The sequence below is a fragment of the Dromaius novaehollandiae genome, chromosome 4 (assembly GCF_036370855.1).
Source record: "Dromaius novaehollandiae isolate bDroNov1 chromosome 4, bDroNov1.hap1, whole genome shotgun sequence".
NCBI lineage: Eukaryota > Metazoa > Chordata > Aves > Casuariiformes > Dromaiidae > Dromaius > Dromaius novaehollandiae.
The window spans coordinates 45,946,992-45,963,904 of NC_088101.1; the positions used below are offsets into that span (position 1 = coordinate 45,946,992).

Sequence of the window (16,913 nt, forward strand, 5' to 3'; positions counted from 1 at the left end):
CCTGTTCTATTTCCAAGAAATGATATCTGGGTAATAGCTAAATTTCCCCAAAGTTCCTCATTGACTTAAAGGCAAAATCCACATTTCTAAAGAGACTGGCTACTAAGACTCACCGAAATTCAACAGTACTTGTTATCTGGGACATAGGCTCAAATTCAGACTACTCCAAGCACACACCTAAAGCACTGCAAAACTTAAGCAGGACCCCTCAAAAGAGACTGTAAGCATTTGAGCAAAACAGCTAGGCTTCCCACATAGCCCATGAAACTAGGCAGGTATTTTCAAAAAACAATTCAGATTATCAAAAAAGAGACCTTTGCCTCAAAAAAATGAGACGCTCATCAGGACATAAAAAAAATAATACTGCTGAAAAAACATGTAATGCTAGCCAATGGAAGAGATTAAGCACACAGATACTTAGGTACTCAAGCCTAGGTATTTCCCTCTGCCCAGAAATCAAAATGCTGAGTCAGTTCCTCAGTGTGAATATCCATCTCAGAAGAACTCACTCTTTCTGTTTTAAGCAGGAAGGACTGAGAGATGGTACAGACCAACATTAAGAGTACTGTCATGTAAGAGTACGCCCCTCTTCAGCTGGAGTAGATATAAAACTTCAACATTATAGAAAAGTGCTCTAGCTACTTGTCTGCAGGTTAATTTGAAAGTGACCGCCCTCCAAATTTCCCATTGAAATCACAGTGCAGGGAAGAATGCAAAAAACAGAAAAATGATGAGAAGGAACCCTGCCTTCATAGGTCAAGTGATGCAAATGCGCACTCAGGAAACAACATTTCTAGTCACTGAATGAAAACCATAAGCAGCACTGAAGTAGCAGTAAGTAATCCATGACTTCCTGTCACCTGGTAGGTTTTTCTCAGCTTAATTGACTGTATGATGCAGTAGACAATGGTAATGTCTTTGAGAAAAAGTTTTGTGTACGTGCTGGTATGCACAGAATTGTACACTTCATTTAATGTAAATGTGCAAATCTAAGATCAAAACTAAATCCATGGTTTGTTTTCCTTAGTGTCTCAGATTAGTAAAAACTTTCAGGAAACTGTAACATATAACATCAAGAATTATGATACAACCAACTTCTGCTTACTTCTTTTACTTCGTATTTTAATGCTATTCTCAAATAATAGGATTGGCTATGCATTCACTGTGCAAACATCTGAGTGGATTACACATATATATGGATTAGTTTAATAAGCAATTATCTAAACCATACGTGTAAACATTACATTGCACATACGTATGCAGTTTGTTTATGCACAAATATAAAATGTCTGTGAAGCCTTTTGCAAGCACAAGGGAGTATATCATGAACATCTGACTAGAAGTGCTCATTGTGTTATACTTGCTAGAGCTATTCAAGGTAACACACAATGCATACACATAATGCATAGATTCATCTGTTTAAGTATAAATGAGCCATTGCAAATGCTCTATAGAATTTGGCAAATATTTATGCAGATGTGAATATTTTCTGAAATGACAAGTCATTCTCCAAAACTGTTATTACCTTGACAATATTGTTCTGGCTAACATAGATACGTGTGCTTTGATAGTTCTTACCATCAGCACTACACCGTGCTCTCTCATATTCCTCAGTCAGAGGTCTGCCAGAATGCCAGTGACGAAGTTCATCAAATTCTTTGTATTTAATTAGTGAAGTAACTGCAGGATCATTGCTGAAAAATACAAACACTAAACAGACCAGAAATTCTAAGGGTTTTCTGGCAACCCTAATGAAACAACCAAAACATTTTACAAACTGGGTACTTCTCAAAACACAATTTTACTGAAGCCAAAAGCCAACACAGGACTCAATTCTACTCTAAATATAGTATGTTAAGATATTTTCAGTTTTTCAGAAAGAGTTACTAAAAACAAAGTAAAATCCCACTTCTTTTATGTACTGTCATTCAGCTTAATCGTAGAATATAATATAACTACATAACTCACAAAAATACCCTTTAAAAGATGCACATCTCTTTTACCCAATGGCTAAAAAATACTCATTGTTCAGCAATGAATCCACCTCCACAAGTGGCAGGGCAGGTCAAATGCAAAGGATAATCTGTTTGTATTTTTTTCAGTACTTTTATTTAATATTTTTCTTTTACTGAAGTCAATTTCAACTTATGGTACTAAACCAGGCCTTTCAAATACAAGTTGAACGTAAGAACAACAGTTGTAGTGTGTAGAATAAGAATAGTCAGAGTGTAATGCAACCAAATAACTGTATGAGAAAATATGGAGATACTGACCCTTACTTATTCTTGTTCTGAACTTTCTGTTAATATTTACACCAGTACATGTAAATGTGAAATCTTACGGAGCCATAGCAACCAGAGTTCTACATGTCTACAAATTGAGCATAATATGGATATAAAGAGCAGGAGAGTAGAAAATAAGCCAATATAATCTTATTTCTTTATTATATAAGTCATATATGTACCTTTCTAAAACAGGTAGATCTTTCAAAACATCACCAGCATATGCTTCAACAAGATCAGACTTCAGTGGGATTAGTCCTGTGTTAGGAATTTCTTCTTCACAGTCTTTACACCATAAAAAAAGTCATTAATTCTGCTTAATTAAAAAATACACATAATTGTATATCATATTTTAAAATTTCTGTCAAGTGAAATTTTAAGTGAAATTTGATCAATTAAAACATGCTAAGAGTAAGCGGTGGTTCACCAGTCCCCCAATATGGGCTCACAACCATGCTTGGGAGGGCAAGGAACAAAAGTAATCATTATTACTTCTAAGGAGATGTTCTCATAATCTATCTTAGGTACCTATGTTAATTTTTTTGAACGCTATAACCCACCTAATCTCAGAGGCATCTGCTTTCCTGCACTGACTCCACAAAGACTGCAGTCCCTTAAATATGCACTTTCAATTGCACTCGATGTTGGATGACTAAAGGAGATGATGTCAAACTGTGCATCCTTCCCACATTCGGAGTCTAGCCACAGCTTCAAGGCCTTCTCAGAAGATTTACAGGAATAGGCAGCACATATGCTCTGGTGGAAGATGCCTTTATAGCCCACAAAGTAACAAAGAAACTATCTTTTTGCCTACTTGAGCTTCACTTAAAATCCACTCTAATCAGCTAAAAAACACCCATAGACTTCAGTAGAATTTTATTCCAGTCTAATGAATTTATTGCAAATTGTCTCTTAAGATGCATATAGTCTGATGTGTTGTAAGCAAGCATTCGAAGGATGTAACCAAAACCGGTTCTCAAGAAATATCAAATATCAGCCAAAAATCTCTACTTATTCCTTTCAAATACTCAGAACAGGTCTTGCAAGTGAAGAAAGGAAACAAATCATCTCTAAGCCAACTATGCACCTCTCCAGTTCTGGGCTACTGTGTGTGGTTATACTGTGTGGTGGTTATACTATCACATACTGTGTGATGGTATAATTCAAGACATTTGTGGGCACATCACGTTACTACAAACTTCAAGAATTTTAATGTGAGCTACAGCGAAGCCTGCAGCCTCCACCATCTGAGAGCTTCAACTCCATGTTTCACTTGATCTGTTGCTCCCATGCCCAATATCTGCATAATCTTACATTAAAGTGTTCAGAGAAGCTACCTGGAGACAGCCTTACTGCCAAACAATTAAGTGTCACTTTCATTATGATTAATTATTACGTCTTTTATTATTAAATGTATTACAGTAATCTTTTTTTTTTTTTTTTTAACAATACATACAACAGATCTGGGCTAGCAACCATGGAATTAAACCTAGTTCCCACTTAAGGCAATGGCAATGTTTGTGTTGTCTACAGCGGAGTCAGAATTTCTCCCATAGGGCCTGGTCAGACTTCTTTTAACATCAATTACCAGTTTTGCTAGTGAGTTCAAAGAAAGTAGGAAACAAGCCATGAAGCACAGATTAGATTTGTGAATCAGGATAAAATCAGACCACTACTCCCAAAGTTTTAGTGATAATAATGAAGATCATGCTGCTAACTCTCTATTTTGTGGAGCTGTTAGTACCTCTAAAAAATGGTCGTTTCTGTTCAAGAAATAGCTGGGAGGTATTCCGTACTGGGAAAGCACCTCCAAAATCATATTTCACAGCCAACTTGGTTACAGTATCCCATAACAATTGGTATTCACTCTCCATTTCTTTCCCCAATTCCTTTTGGAACTTTAATCCTGCACAGAAGAAAAGAAAAAAAAGAAAATGAGGAACTCTACAATTAAAGTTTCCTCAGATAAAACCTACCTATTCATCTGTACAGCAAGTGGCACAAAGAGGTCAAACCTATCCAAGGCCTTTGGGCATTAGAACGAACTAGGACAGGATGTCGTCACACATTCACAGTTTCTAATAGGCCAGAGTATATATAACTAGATGTGCTGAGAAAACATAATTTGCAAAGAGCACCAGACTTATACTGTCTATGAAAGTACACAAGCTCCCCACAAAAAAGAAGCATTTCTCTCACTTTCCTCTTCCTCAAGGCAGGATCAGAAATTTCTTTTTAGAGCCCAATAAATAATACATACCACTACACAGTTTTCAATATTCCTGATTTATCTTTCTCTAAAAAATTCCTCTACACTTGCTTTATTGAGATACGTACAGAAGATCTTGTCACTTGATTCATAAAAAGAAAATTCTATTTGACTTTCAGACAGACTGCTCGTGCTCAGAGCAGAGGATGGCAGGTAAACAGAATTATCCTGAAAGCATATTTATCAATATCCCATTGTTCTGTCAGCTTTTGTAACGTTTTTGTAGTCCCAAGACATCTGATGGTGTTTTTAAAGCTCCAACTCCCAAGTCATGTATTTACAAGATAATATGAGATTTTGAATCAGTCTTATCTGAAACCAAAAAAATATCTGATGTCATAGCAACACTAAGGATAGAATCTAGTCCCCATTCAGACTGTGCTGCACTAACACAAAATGAAATGGATAGGAAGCTGGCTAAAAATAACAAACAAGCTGAGACAACCCAGTAACAGTGACACAGAGCTCTTACTACCTATGCTGTATCACTCTGCCTTTGCAGAACTACAAGTGATATATCAGAAATACGACATGGTAAAGTATCCTGAATAAATACTGGTGAAAGACATTTGAATTTGTGATTTTCTACACTCACCTCTGAAGAAAACGTTTCCCTATTATTCCATAAAATTGATGCATTATTATATCTGGTAATTAGAAAATTATGCTGATATATGCTTGTACGAACATTTTTATTTTCATTTTGCAGCTTAATAAAGTCAGAAATATAAAAAAGCAAGTTGTTCAACAAAGATAAATACCTTCACAGTATTCCATCTCATAGTAATGTGCCAGGTTTCTGAGTACTGAATCATCATTTAAGTCAGGCAGATAAGTTACATCCAATTTCCAATCATTCGTATCACTTAGGTGTGTCAGAACAAAATGTGCACAAAACTCGTGCTGTTAAACCAAAAAATCAGTTCTTATAAAGCACTTTTTCATGTGCAGGGATCAAAGCATCTGTGCAGTAAGGTTAACTACCCTAAATTTTATAGACAAGGAAAACAACATGCTGCTTTATGACTTCTTGATGATTACGAAACATCTTGATAGCGTATTTTTAGCTAACAGCCTTCACTGCTCTCCTTTACTGCAATAACTAACTTTAACATGAAGACCTGCCATCAGTACTTCTGTGCGGAGTGAGACCAAAAGTTTCATCTAGCCCAGCATCCTATCACTAACACTGGCCAACAGTAGATGCCTACGAAGAGGTCAAATACCCAGAGATATTCTCCCAAACATTCTCCTAGCCCTAGTGATTCATGGCTTCCTGAACCAGAAAGAGACTCTTTCCAGCAGATATATTACATTCTTTAGTCATATCAGAGGACTAGAGCACCATACCAAGAAAAATGAAAACTCAAATGACAACTGCACCTGACGACAGTGGAAGTAAGACAGTGCTACACATACCATTTTTATTAATGGTAAAACTCGCTCAGTCCAGCGGGATTTAATGATCCTAATCTGAGCTCTCTGTGAAAGAGGCACATGAAGAAGAAAAATCACTGTAAGACACTGCATTCTACAGAGGTCAGCTGCTTCTTCTGGAGATAGTGGTTTACTTTCTCCCTGTTGAGAGATGACAGATAAAAAGTTGATTACATTGTTCATTAAAATAATTGTGTCCACCTCTATTTAATTTAATTCAGTGATTCTCACTTTGTTAAAGCAACTAATAACTTTTATCTATTTATATGATTTGTGCATTATAATTACTTCTGGATGTACCTCGTTCGAAATGTTCATTTTTGTAGTGCTGACAGCTGAGGATCAGTTACAATGTAAAAAAAAAAAACAAACCTCTTTTCCAAAAAGAATATGACTATTAAAATTATGACAAATTTAAAAACAACTGTCAGTATGTCTGGCTAGAAATGGTATTATTTTAAGAGGGAAAGTTAATATTTAGATATAGACCTGTGCTCTTTCATCAACTGCGCAACAAAAAATCTGTACAGAGAACAAGCTGTGCTAATCACAAGTAGGTCAGGCATACTGAAGAAGTATCTATGTCCTGTAGCCCACTAAATATGTTCCTCATACAGTATCTCATGTATGTTAACTTAATGAAAATATAAGGCTTGTTGTATGGTCACAAAAATGATGTCATGATTGTGTGCATCTAGAAAGAAACGTAGGTAATCGTTTTTGTCAAAGGTCTTGCTAACTTGAGGAAAAGTGTAATCTTCTATAAAAGCTACTCTGCTACTGCATGTAAGGAAAGGAAAAATAATGAGCACCACTACCTCCTAAGGTAAAACTTTCCATGGAGGTAGTCACTCCTAGGGTAAAATAGTTCCGGGGAAATAGCCACTTTCCGTAGGAGGCACAGACAGGCCATGCTCCTTTGGAGAAGCTGTAGCTACAGTGATTCTCTGAATCAAACCACTTGTGGAGTGCAACCACAAAAGAAGCAGCTGGGCCTCTCTCCAACTTAGGATCTAGAAAGATAGACATCTCTTCTGTTAGCAAAATGGTTATGATGAATGTGCTGAGAGAATAGTTAAAAAATACTTACTCTTTCTGATGGTTCTTTTGCTGCTCCCATGAAAGTATCTGCATTTTTCAACATGTTGCTATACATTTTTAATACCACTGCACAAGCAAGAACACAGACCGTACGCCTAATGTCAGATCCTTCAGGCCATAGCTGTTTCAAGAGAAGAACAGTCTGGCACACCTGCAGTCAAAATATTATTAACAACATAAATTATTGTTATAATAAAAATTACAAAAAGATGCACCAATCTTATACTGTATATAACTCCACCAGAGAAAAAGAAAGGGATACAAAAACTACATCGCTGTCCTCATGGCCCTGCCTGGCCATCACGGGGCTGTCTCTGACCCTGGTAACCCTCACCAGGCCTGATCCAGACCCTGCCCCACAGGCTGACAGCCCTATTGGCCTGTTCCCATTCACTGCTTGATGCCCAGGGCTGCCCCTGGTTGCCCCCCAGCTGCCCTGCTCCTTCACAGGGCAGTGGGGCAGGCCTGTGCTGTGAGGCCATACCCTGCAGCTACCAGGAACCTCCACTGCTACCAGCCCCTGGGAGTGCCAAGCCTTGCGGCGCCCTCATGCATTTCTGTTCATGGTTTACCTAACTATTGAACTTGCCTCAGGAAAGATAATTATAATAAAATGAAATATTAGCAGCCAGATAGCCGTGTTTCTATTGACTTTAAAATGCTTTGTGAGTAACGCCAATTGTTTCTGGACTAAAAATTCAGCTTGCTGGACCAGTATTATTCCCATTAAAGCCAAAGGATCTTGCTGTTGTTCTGAATAGGAGCAGAAGTAGATTCACAACATTGCAGTGCAACTCTTAACATTTAAGAAAACGGAATGGGTAGATTAATCACTAAAGGTGATTATGGTACCATAAAAAATCCTATTTTAGGCTAAAATATTGTAAAATAAGATTAAAGAATCCATTGTTTTAATCAACAGTGATTAAAATAAGCCTTGCAACTATAATCCAGCTCTTCAAAAAATATCCCCAATTGTGAATACTTTAGCTAACAGTGTGCAAGCCTTGGCAGCTGAAACAGCTAGATTTAGATTTTGACATGTCCATACAGATTAGGTTGCTGCTGACAACAGTAACTGACTTTCATCTGCAGCTGCTGAACATACCCTCCCTCATCCTAACCAGAGAGTCAGCTGCTGCCATGGAGGCTGAGGCAACGGTCACACTGCTGCCCGGAGGGGCAGCAGCAGCAACCCCCTTTTGCGTCATTGCACCTACAGATAGAGCTTTCTGCTGAACAAGCTGGTCCTCATCTTCTACAAGACAAAAGCAATCAGCAAGGTGGAAAGCATCCCACAAGATGGATCCCACCAACCAGCCCCTAGTTTAACCATCTTACTTTAGTGAACCTAAAGAAAGAAACTTAACACAGCACCTCAAGCATCTGTGAAGGACACTGGATAAAGAAAGGACATTAGTGTCCTCAGGGTGTCACTTTAGGATAAGGGAAAGGGCCCCCAGTTCTGCCTAGGAGAGAATTTCAGGAACAGGAACAGAGAAAGACAGTCACCCTGAGAGAGAGCGAGAGAGAAAGAGAGCGAGAGAGAAAGAGAGCGAGAAAGAGAGAGAGCAAGAGAGAGAGAGAGAGAGAGAAAGAGAGAGAGAGAGAAAGAAAGAGAGAGAGAGAGAAAGAGAGAGAGAGAAAGAAAGAGAGAGAGAGAAAGAGAGAGAGAGAACGAGAGAGAGAACGAGAGAGAGAACGAGAGAGAGAACGAGAGAACGAGAGAGAGAACGAGAGAGAGAACGAGAGAGAGAACGAGAGAGAACGAGAAAGAGAGAGAGAAAGAGAGAGAGAAAGAGAGAGAGAAAGAGAGAGAGAACAAAATACCTCTTTCTGCATGCTTTTCAGGCTCAGCTTGAGATATCCATACAGACACAGGGATGTTGCTGTGTACCTGACCATGGTTTCACAGGCACTTTGCATCTCTTTTTTGTGCTAAGAAGTGCAGAAGTCACAAAATTATATGCGAAAGTCAACAGATAAAATGGATCAGGGACTATGAGCCATACTCAGATAGAAAATAAATTTAGATACATATCAAACCTCAGCCTACAAAAACATTTCTTATAAATAAAATTTCATTAAACTTCACATCCGTGGACTAAATTCTAGTCTTGCCTGGCACATTACAAACCAAGACAAGGGCTACTGAAGTTATGGGAAAGGTTGTATTTGATACTAGTGGGCTTTTTATCACACCTTAAGTGATTATCAATAGGGATGTCAAATGGGAACATCGAAAGAAAAAGGAGACACAGGAACTTCTGTTCCGGTGGATAAAACATGAAATATTACAGGATTTTATAATGAATATTTAACATTATTTTCAGTAGGGATCAAAAGCTGGGTTTTATGGAAAACACAAAAGATAATAACATTGAGGGTTCGAGTCAGTGATGTACTTCTGATCCTACAAAGAACTTACAATATAAAGTTAGATAAATATATTAGTTACCTTAAAACAACACATGAAATTTGAGGACACTATGATTTAATTCTGCTACCATTACTTAACACAGTGATGCCACTGCTTCCAGTTGGACTGTATATAGGACATGGCATCACACAGTGAAATTTAGGGAGGACTGAACCACTCATTATTGAATGTAACAGTCAAATTCTCAGTCCAGCCTGATCAGTTACATTAGCATTAAGCAGACTGAGTAATGCGTTAGGCCTGTCACACCACTTTCCACACTCTGCCAGGAGAGCTCTCCCTAAGAACCAGACAGTGCTGAGTGGTACAGACTGGAATGACACTGTGGAGAATGGGGCAGGAATTTGTCACTAGTCACAATAGTTAGCTGTTAAAGATTTCAAGAGTATTAGATGAAAGAGATATAAAATGAGCAATGTATCACTGATTAATAATTTTAATATGTAAAATCTAATATTCATATTGATATCTTTTAAATATATCAGGTTTGTATAACTGTAACACTGTGATTGCAAACCCACAAAGAAACTGTGTAATTTACCTTCTGAAAGAATAACCTGTGTTTCCACAAACTCTGAAGATGATATCCATAAACTCTAAGAGTATCATACTCCTGTCCTGAAGTGAGCACAACATTGATTTTCTTTGACAAGGAATGAGCAATAAAGATATATAGATAGTCTGTTTGGAGAGAGGTCAGTCCTATGTCAGATATGATGATGAAATAAGGATAGCTATTCTTCAGGAAAATCTCCCATTCTGATGATAAACAATTGGAAAACTCTGTATGAACACTGATGTTTGTGTTATGCTTCAGGTGTTCTATTAATGCAGTACGCAGGAAAAGAAAACGGGGATATGCAAAGTACATCTGTTCTGCATCCTGTTGAAAATGACAACAATGTAATTACTCAGTTACATTCCAGTGAGCAACATTCAAATTCAGTTTTCATAAGTACTGTGCAAGCATATATTAAAATTCTATTTATAGTTTATGAGTGTCATAACAGTTTTATTTCACATATCATTAAGGTTCCCTTGTACACTACGAGTAATTTTGCACCAGTCACGTCAAACAAATTTAACCAAAAAATAAGGTATATAAATATGTGAAAAATAAATAGATCTGTCTACAGATATGTATTTATACATTTTTTTATATATATACACACTTACAAAAAATAAAACTATGTCAAAAGAAGATTCAAGTTGTAAAATCAAATCTCAAAAGTTGAGAAATGAGAGATTAAGATGTCCTGTGAAAATCTAATCAGGCTATTTGGTAAATGCCTACTACAGTATTTTCATTTTATGACTGTGTTTCTTTCTATTTGAAAACACAAACATATAGAGACGTGCCAGATACGAGTGGTTCCAGCTGAACTAGTTGTGATCTTTATCTCTTGGGGTTGAAAATAGCCCAAAGAGAAAAGGAATAATCACTTTCACAGACTAGTTATGGGCTGATGCATTCCCCTTTGCCCACTTCCCCACCCCCCCCAAGCCTGCAAACATTGCCTGACAAGCACAATACTGGACGGGCTCCTGAGCTCTGTAGCTGAACCATGAGATAGAATGAACCAAGGAACATCCCTTCTGCACCTTTTGTCTCTGAAAAACACAGAGCACTGCGCTTTCTGGTTTGTTTTCCTCTTTAAGGTATATGAAAGGGATGAACGACCAGCAAATAAAGACTTTAAAAACTGTTGTACAGAAGAGGAAGCACTGCAGAACAGTTGTAATACTAGGCCATCCCTAGCAGTGATTCCAGATCCTTCCAGTTGCATTGCGTTAGTGAAGTATGATTACTACCCATTTCCATTCTCCCCCCATATGTCACTTCAAACATACTTTTTTGTTTCCATAGAGCTATCATTCTTCCTAACAATTTTTCCATGACGGGACCAACAAAGTTATTAACTTTTAAGTAATCTTAAATATGTTTACAGAATTCAAACTATGCATGATTCAACAAAAGCACTGTTAAAACCTCAGACAGGACAACATGGATCTGTAATTCTTTGGACCTTAATGTTTAGCTGTGCAGCAAAAACTGATGTGAATTATAATACATTACTGAATTTCTTAAAATCTACCATAAAATTGAAAATGAATCTCATGCAAGGAAGAGGCAGAAAAAAAAACCTGAAATGTTACTCCTGCTGAATGTCACACATCTTTTTTTGCGGACACAATGAACAGATCGTTTCCTAAACTTTGTTAGAATCAGACAATCCCTTTTGAAAAAGTGCAGTGGTTTAAATAGCAAACAAATAATGTTACTTGTTCAGTACCTTGAAGAAAACAATGACATATTTTGCTCCTTTTTCAGTGAAGTCATGCAGAAAGCATTCAACTCGGTAAAAGAAGGTTAGATATTCTGTTTCCTTGCATAACCATGTAAGAAGTAAGGAATCTCCATCTATCACAAAAAATTCAGACTCAACAAAGTCTTTTAACAGACTGACATAACTGAAAGAAAAGGAAAATAGCATGTACATAATGTTACTCCAAAAAAGTGACGGACATAGGACAGGAGAAAATTCCTTACTAATATATTTTAAAGTAAGCAGTTTGCTAAATTAAATCAACTACACATTAAATGCATAAATAAAATCTATAGCAAGCCATCTTTCTTGGATCTAAAGTTAGTCATAAACAGTTTGCAATCCTTTCAATTATTGAATGTATTACTATTGTCTCCTCTACAATTTTGGATACTTTTGTAGCATCTGAGGCCTCTGCAACTTCTGTGGCACCTCTTGCTCATGTCTGCTTATCCAGGTGTACCTTGTTCTTAAAAGAAATATCCCACAGGAGACAACCAAAAATGGATTTTGAGGGCATTCCTGACTGTTCTCATACAAATATAGCAAGTGGGATACCAACAACTGTCACAACAGTGACAATTACATCCCTCCTCCAAGGAACGTCCATGGCATGAAAAGTACCTTAACAGCACAAGCAGTCTAATCGTGATATATTTCTTCATGAGAGCAAAGAATTAAAAGACTTCTCCATCCCCTTCCCATTTAAGAAAACTATTTATGAATGTTAATAAATTTTGCCATTAAGCCAGTCTTAGGCCAGATCCTCCCAGTCTTAGGAACAAATCCTCTTCAGCAGGAAGATGACAGATATAAACAGGCCCTCGGTAGTTTTGAATACATCCTAGGAATTAACCACATTCTTCAGATGCCTAAGTATCTACGAATGTCCAGGGGCATGATGTTGTACTCAGGACAGAGCAAGGAGACAGAAGAACTTTTCAGGTCCAGATGAAGGAGAGACAAGTCCTTTCAGTGGAGGTTCTCCGTTTCTTAGCTTATCTACAGTATCTCAATCCTAACTGCCAAGACATAACAACAGCAGACTTCAAATCCATGGGGGTTTTTTGTTTTTTGTTTTTGCCAGAAGACAGCTTCAGTTTCATTTGCACATTCAGCACTTGAAAGAAATGCCATTTCTCCCACTGGAAAAATAATACCATTACATAGCAAAAGAACATCCATGTTGTAATGGTAAGAACGTGCTTATTTTCTTCACGGCTGTCAAAAGTGCCTGATAAACACCACCTTATACACACACCTGGAAAGACACAGCTTTTCTTTCTGACTGGGATCAGCAGCCTCTGTTTTTTTGTTACGCAGGCCCAGTCTGATATTCAGTGCAATTAGTAGCTTTCCATTAACCAAAACTATGAAGATCTCTCTTACACATTTAAATTATCTGCCATTTATTAATACTAATCTCTGGCATGTCAGCTCCAGAATGTAGAGAAGACACGTCACTGTCAGTGTGAACTGTGTATCGCTAATCCTTTTCCATATCAAGCAGGGAGAGGAACCAGAATCTGGAGAAGATCATGCATGAGAACAGATGTGCAAAAGATATAGCAGATACATATGAAAACTGAAAAAAGAAGTAAATGCCATAACAGTAGTAGCCGTAAAACAGGTGAGGAAACATGCTCAAAATGCTATAAAGCATGCTAGAGATTCTGAAAAATAATAAATAGCAGAATTTACAATTGCAGATTAGCTCCTAAAACCTGCGAACAATCCTTAATCTTTGGGTAGATGTCCTATGAAATTACGAGGCTTCCTTCATGTGGCTACATCTCCTGGTTTTCAACAAACCTAGCTGATAAACACATAGCTGCTGTAAGGGGTACTACACTGCAATGTCTACTTTGTTCAAAGAAAAATTTTTTTAATTATATTTATACTTCTTTCAGTGAACCCCAGTGCACTTACTCAGCTTGTGACAGAGATTTCCAAATGTGTAGATTCAATCTCTCCAGAAATCCAAGATGGTTTATTCTTTCTAAAATAATTAGAACAATTTAGAATAATTTCTAAATATAAGTTATGGTTATTCGTAAAACCGTATAACCATAACTCATCAATTAACTACAAAAAAGCCAAAGGGTACAACACTATAATAAAAGGCAGAGACATGAACATAAGCTAATAGTATCTCCTCACCAGGACTTTGGGAATCACATCTATCCTGAAGAACTCTGAAATCCTTGCCTTCAGTTTGTGATGCCTGCTGTGCTACTTCTTCACTGTTTGAGGTACTATAAAAGTTACTGTAATCTATGTCTTCAGCTTCTTTTTCTCTGTCTTCCATTTCTTTAACCATCTGCATAAAGGCTGTTTCTTCTTTATCACTGGTCTCATTATCATCATCGCTGTCACTTGCACTCCCACTCTCTACATCTTCCTTTTTAAACTGTTGCATTGAGCCTATTTTCCCACTGTCCATAAACTCACTGTCTTGATCATCATTACTATCACTCTTGCTGGCATCATCATCAGTAACGTTCCTGAAATCAGCTTCTGCAGAGTCCATCACAGATCTCGTTTCTGGCATCTAAAAAAGAAAACTCTAGGTAATCAAAAGGTAATTTGGGGGAAATACGGTATCCTCTTAGACTTGAGCCATTAGATTATCTACCTCACAGCTACATTGGAATAAAACTTGAAGAAAAATCAGAAACCATTTTATGAACATATATGAGACATATTTTCATTTTGAAATCAGTAATTATTTTTATGAAATATAAGGAACACATCATCTTTTGACTTTGTTGAAGTTTAACAAAGAAGAGCAAGACCATTACATATTTGTTGGGTGCTTTGCATGAAAGGACCTTTATCTGGGGGGAACTTAGACATCATTTGTTATTTTGGCTTTATCTATACGGCATGCTCCGCGGCATCCCTGTTTCCTGGGCCAAGTAGCCTGGCCACATCCTTACCGTGTAGTGCTTGGAGTGGTCATGGTTTGGTATCAGCTCCACTTTTTAATTCAATTTTAGCTTTTTTCTTCATTTTTTAAGGGCAGAGTTCTCAAATCTTGAGTGAACACTCCACCATAAAGGCTGGCTACCTCCCTGCTTTACAAAGTCAGGGTCTTGGGTTCTCTTGAGTAGAAGAACAACAAACAGCTTGTGATAACCTTGCTTCTTCCCTACCACTTCAACTCAGTTCTTCTAGACTTAGAGTCCAGTTTTCTACAGTTTCCATTCAGGTAATAGGCTCATGCAGCATTTATCATTGAAATATTTGCCACTGCAATATTCATATGCCTTAAATACTGTTATCCTTCAGTTTCTTGAGACCATGAAAGGACTGTTTCATCTTTAGATGAAACTGTACAGCAACTAATACGAAACTCTTTACAAAGTGAAAAAAAATTCTTTGCCTGTCTTTTCAGGGTCCTCAGAATTCATTTTTAGTCTTACACATGTTCTTAAGGAAAGAAAACAAAGTACAGCCTCCACTTTTCATCGATTCAACCCAAAACTAAGCTGAAATTCTCATTTTGACTTTCACCTTGCATTAGTTTAAACTCCTAGGAAATGAAGTTGCAGAAAAAGGAAACAAAATACACTTGTATTAACTATCTGTAAAATACTGTACACAGAGTGCTATATTACAGTGGTGTGCTTAACTTCAATGCCTATTTTCATTAAATGTAAGCAATTTATATACACCCGGCCACATAAAGCTCACTTTTTATGCATCTGCATACGTATTTTACGTCAAAGGTGGAATAAGCTTGAAACTTTTCTCCATTTTCTTATTTAAACTGAAAAAGCTGTATCAAAGGCTTGAGATTCTTTCTGAGATGAATGCATGTATTTTCATGCTAACATTGTCATTCACCTAGGAAACTGCTGTCCCTACTTTAGCAAGCTGCTAATCGAGGGTTACTTTACATATCTGAAAACAGAAAGCCAGCTGTTTTGAAAGAAAGAACCATAACCTGCACATACTCATGTATGGACTGTCATACTTCCTGTCAAAAAAGTCTTAAAAGCTTTGCTACGATGACACTTTTCTGCAATGCACATTTCAACATTTGAAGTGTCCGGGGCTGTGGGATGGACAGGAGCAGCAAGGTGGCTTGGACACCCCGCCAGCAACCAGCACACCACTACCGCCCCAGTGGTGCCCCTACCCACCTGCTGCACGCAGAGACCACCTTATGCCAGGCTCGCCTGAGGTGCCGACAAGCCCCTGATGCTCCCTTGCATCCTGCCCAGCTACCTTGTGCAGCCATAACCCCAACTCCAGCTGCAACCACAATGCTACTGCCAGCCCTAATTGCAACCAGAACTCTAACCCCAACGCCAGCTCCAGCTCCAAACCTAACCCTAACCCCAGTCCCAAACGTAAACCCAATCCAAAACCTAGCCCCAATCCCACCCTCAGCACCGAATCTAACGGTAACCATAGCCGCAGCCCCCAACCCTAACCCCAGCCCAAGCCCCAGCCCCAGCCTCAGCCCCAATCCTAACCCAAGCCCCAGCCTCAGTCCAAACCCGAACCCAACCGTAACCACAACCCAGCTGCCACTACCCTCCAAAAACCCCAATTCTAAACTCAACCCTAAATCCAACCCCAAACTTAACCCTAATCCAACCTAAATCCCAGCCTCGGCCCCAGACACTACCTGCCTCCGGTGCCGGCTGTGCTGCCTGGCCGGCCACAACCCGCTGCCCGCTGCCACAGCTCCTTTATGGCCCCGCTGCCAGGCCGCTCCCGAGGCCACCGGAGCCGGCGCTGTCCCGCCCGCTTTTGGTTTCTGTTCCCGGGGCTCCCCCGCCGCCCGGGTCAGTTTCGTTTCCGAGGCGGCGGCTCCTGCCTGCCGTCCCCAGGTGCCCTGGAGGCCTGGCAGCAGTGCGGAGACCTGCGTCCGCTGCTCCTGCTGCCTCTGAAAACTACCGGTGACCGTTGAAGGGGAAAAAACAGTCCCAAACATCATTTAGGTTAATAGTAAACAGGGAAAACTTTGAGGGATGGAGTGAAGATGATGTTACCAGAAAAATGGGTCCCCAATTATGGCACTGCCACCACAAACTACTATTTTT

At 38.6% G+C, this 16,913-nt stretch overlaps 1 protein-coding gene across 2 annotated transcripts in view; it reads right to left on the minus strand.

Annotated features, from left to right (window-relative positions):
* The window catches only part of LOC112997051 (probable ATP-dependent RNA helicase DDX60), a 49,335-nt gene extending 32,763 nt beyond the window's left edge, over positions 1–16,572 (minus strand). For both annotated transcript variants that reach the window (XM_026122872.2, XM_064510939.1), the window contains exons 1-12: positions 16,496–16,572; positions 14,017–14,407; positions 13,786–13,855; positions 11,824–12,001; positions 10,071–10,412; positions 8,920–9,027; positions 7,079–7,240; positions 5,971–6,129; positions 5,313–5,454; positions 4,027–4,188; positions 2,465–2,567; positions 1,579–1,694 (exon numbers count right to left, since the gene is read on the minus strand). In XM_026122872.2, coding sequence (XP_025978657.2) covers positions 1,579–1,694; positions 2,465–2,567; positions 4,027–4,188; positions 5,313–5,454; positions 5,971–6,129; positions 7,079–7,240; positions 8,920–9,027; positions 10,071–10,412; positions 11,824–12,001; positions 13,786–13,855; positions 14,017–14,407 — 1,933 coding nt within the window. In that variant the 5' untranslated portion in view covers positions 16,496–16,572. The remainder of the gene's footprint in view (positions 1–1,578; positions 1,695–2,464; positions 2,568–4,026; positions 4,189–5,312; positions 5,455–5,970; positions 6,130–7,078; positions 7,241–8,919; positions 9,028–10,070; positions 10,413–11,823; positions 12,002–13,785; positions 13,856–14,016; positions 14,408–16,495) is intronic.
* Between the last annotated feature and the right edge of the window lie 341 nt (positions 16,573–16,913).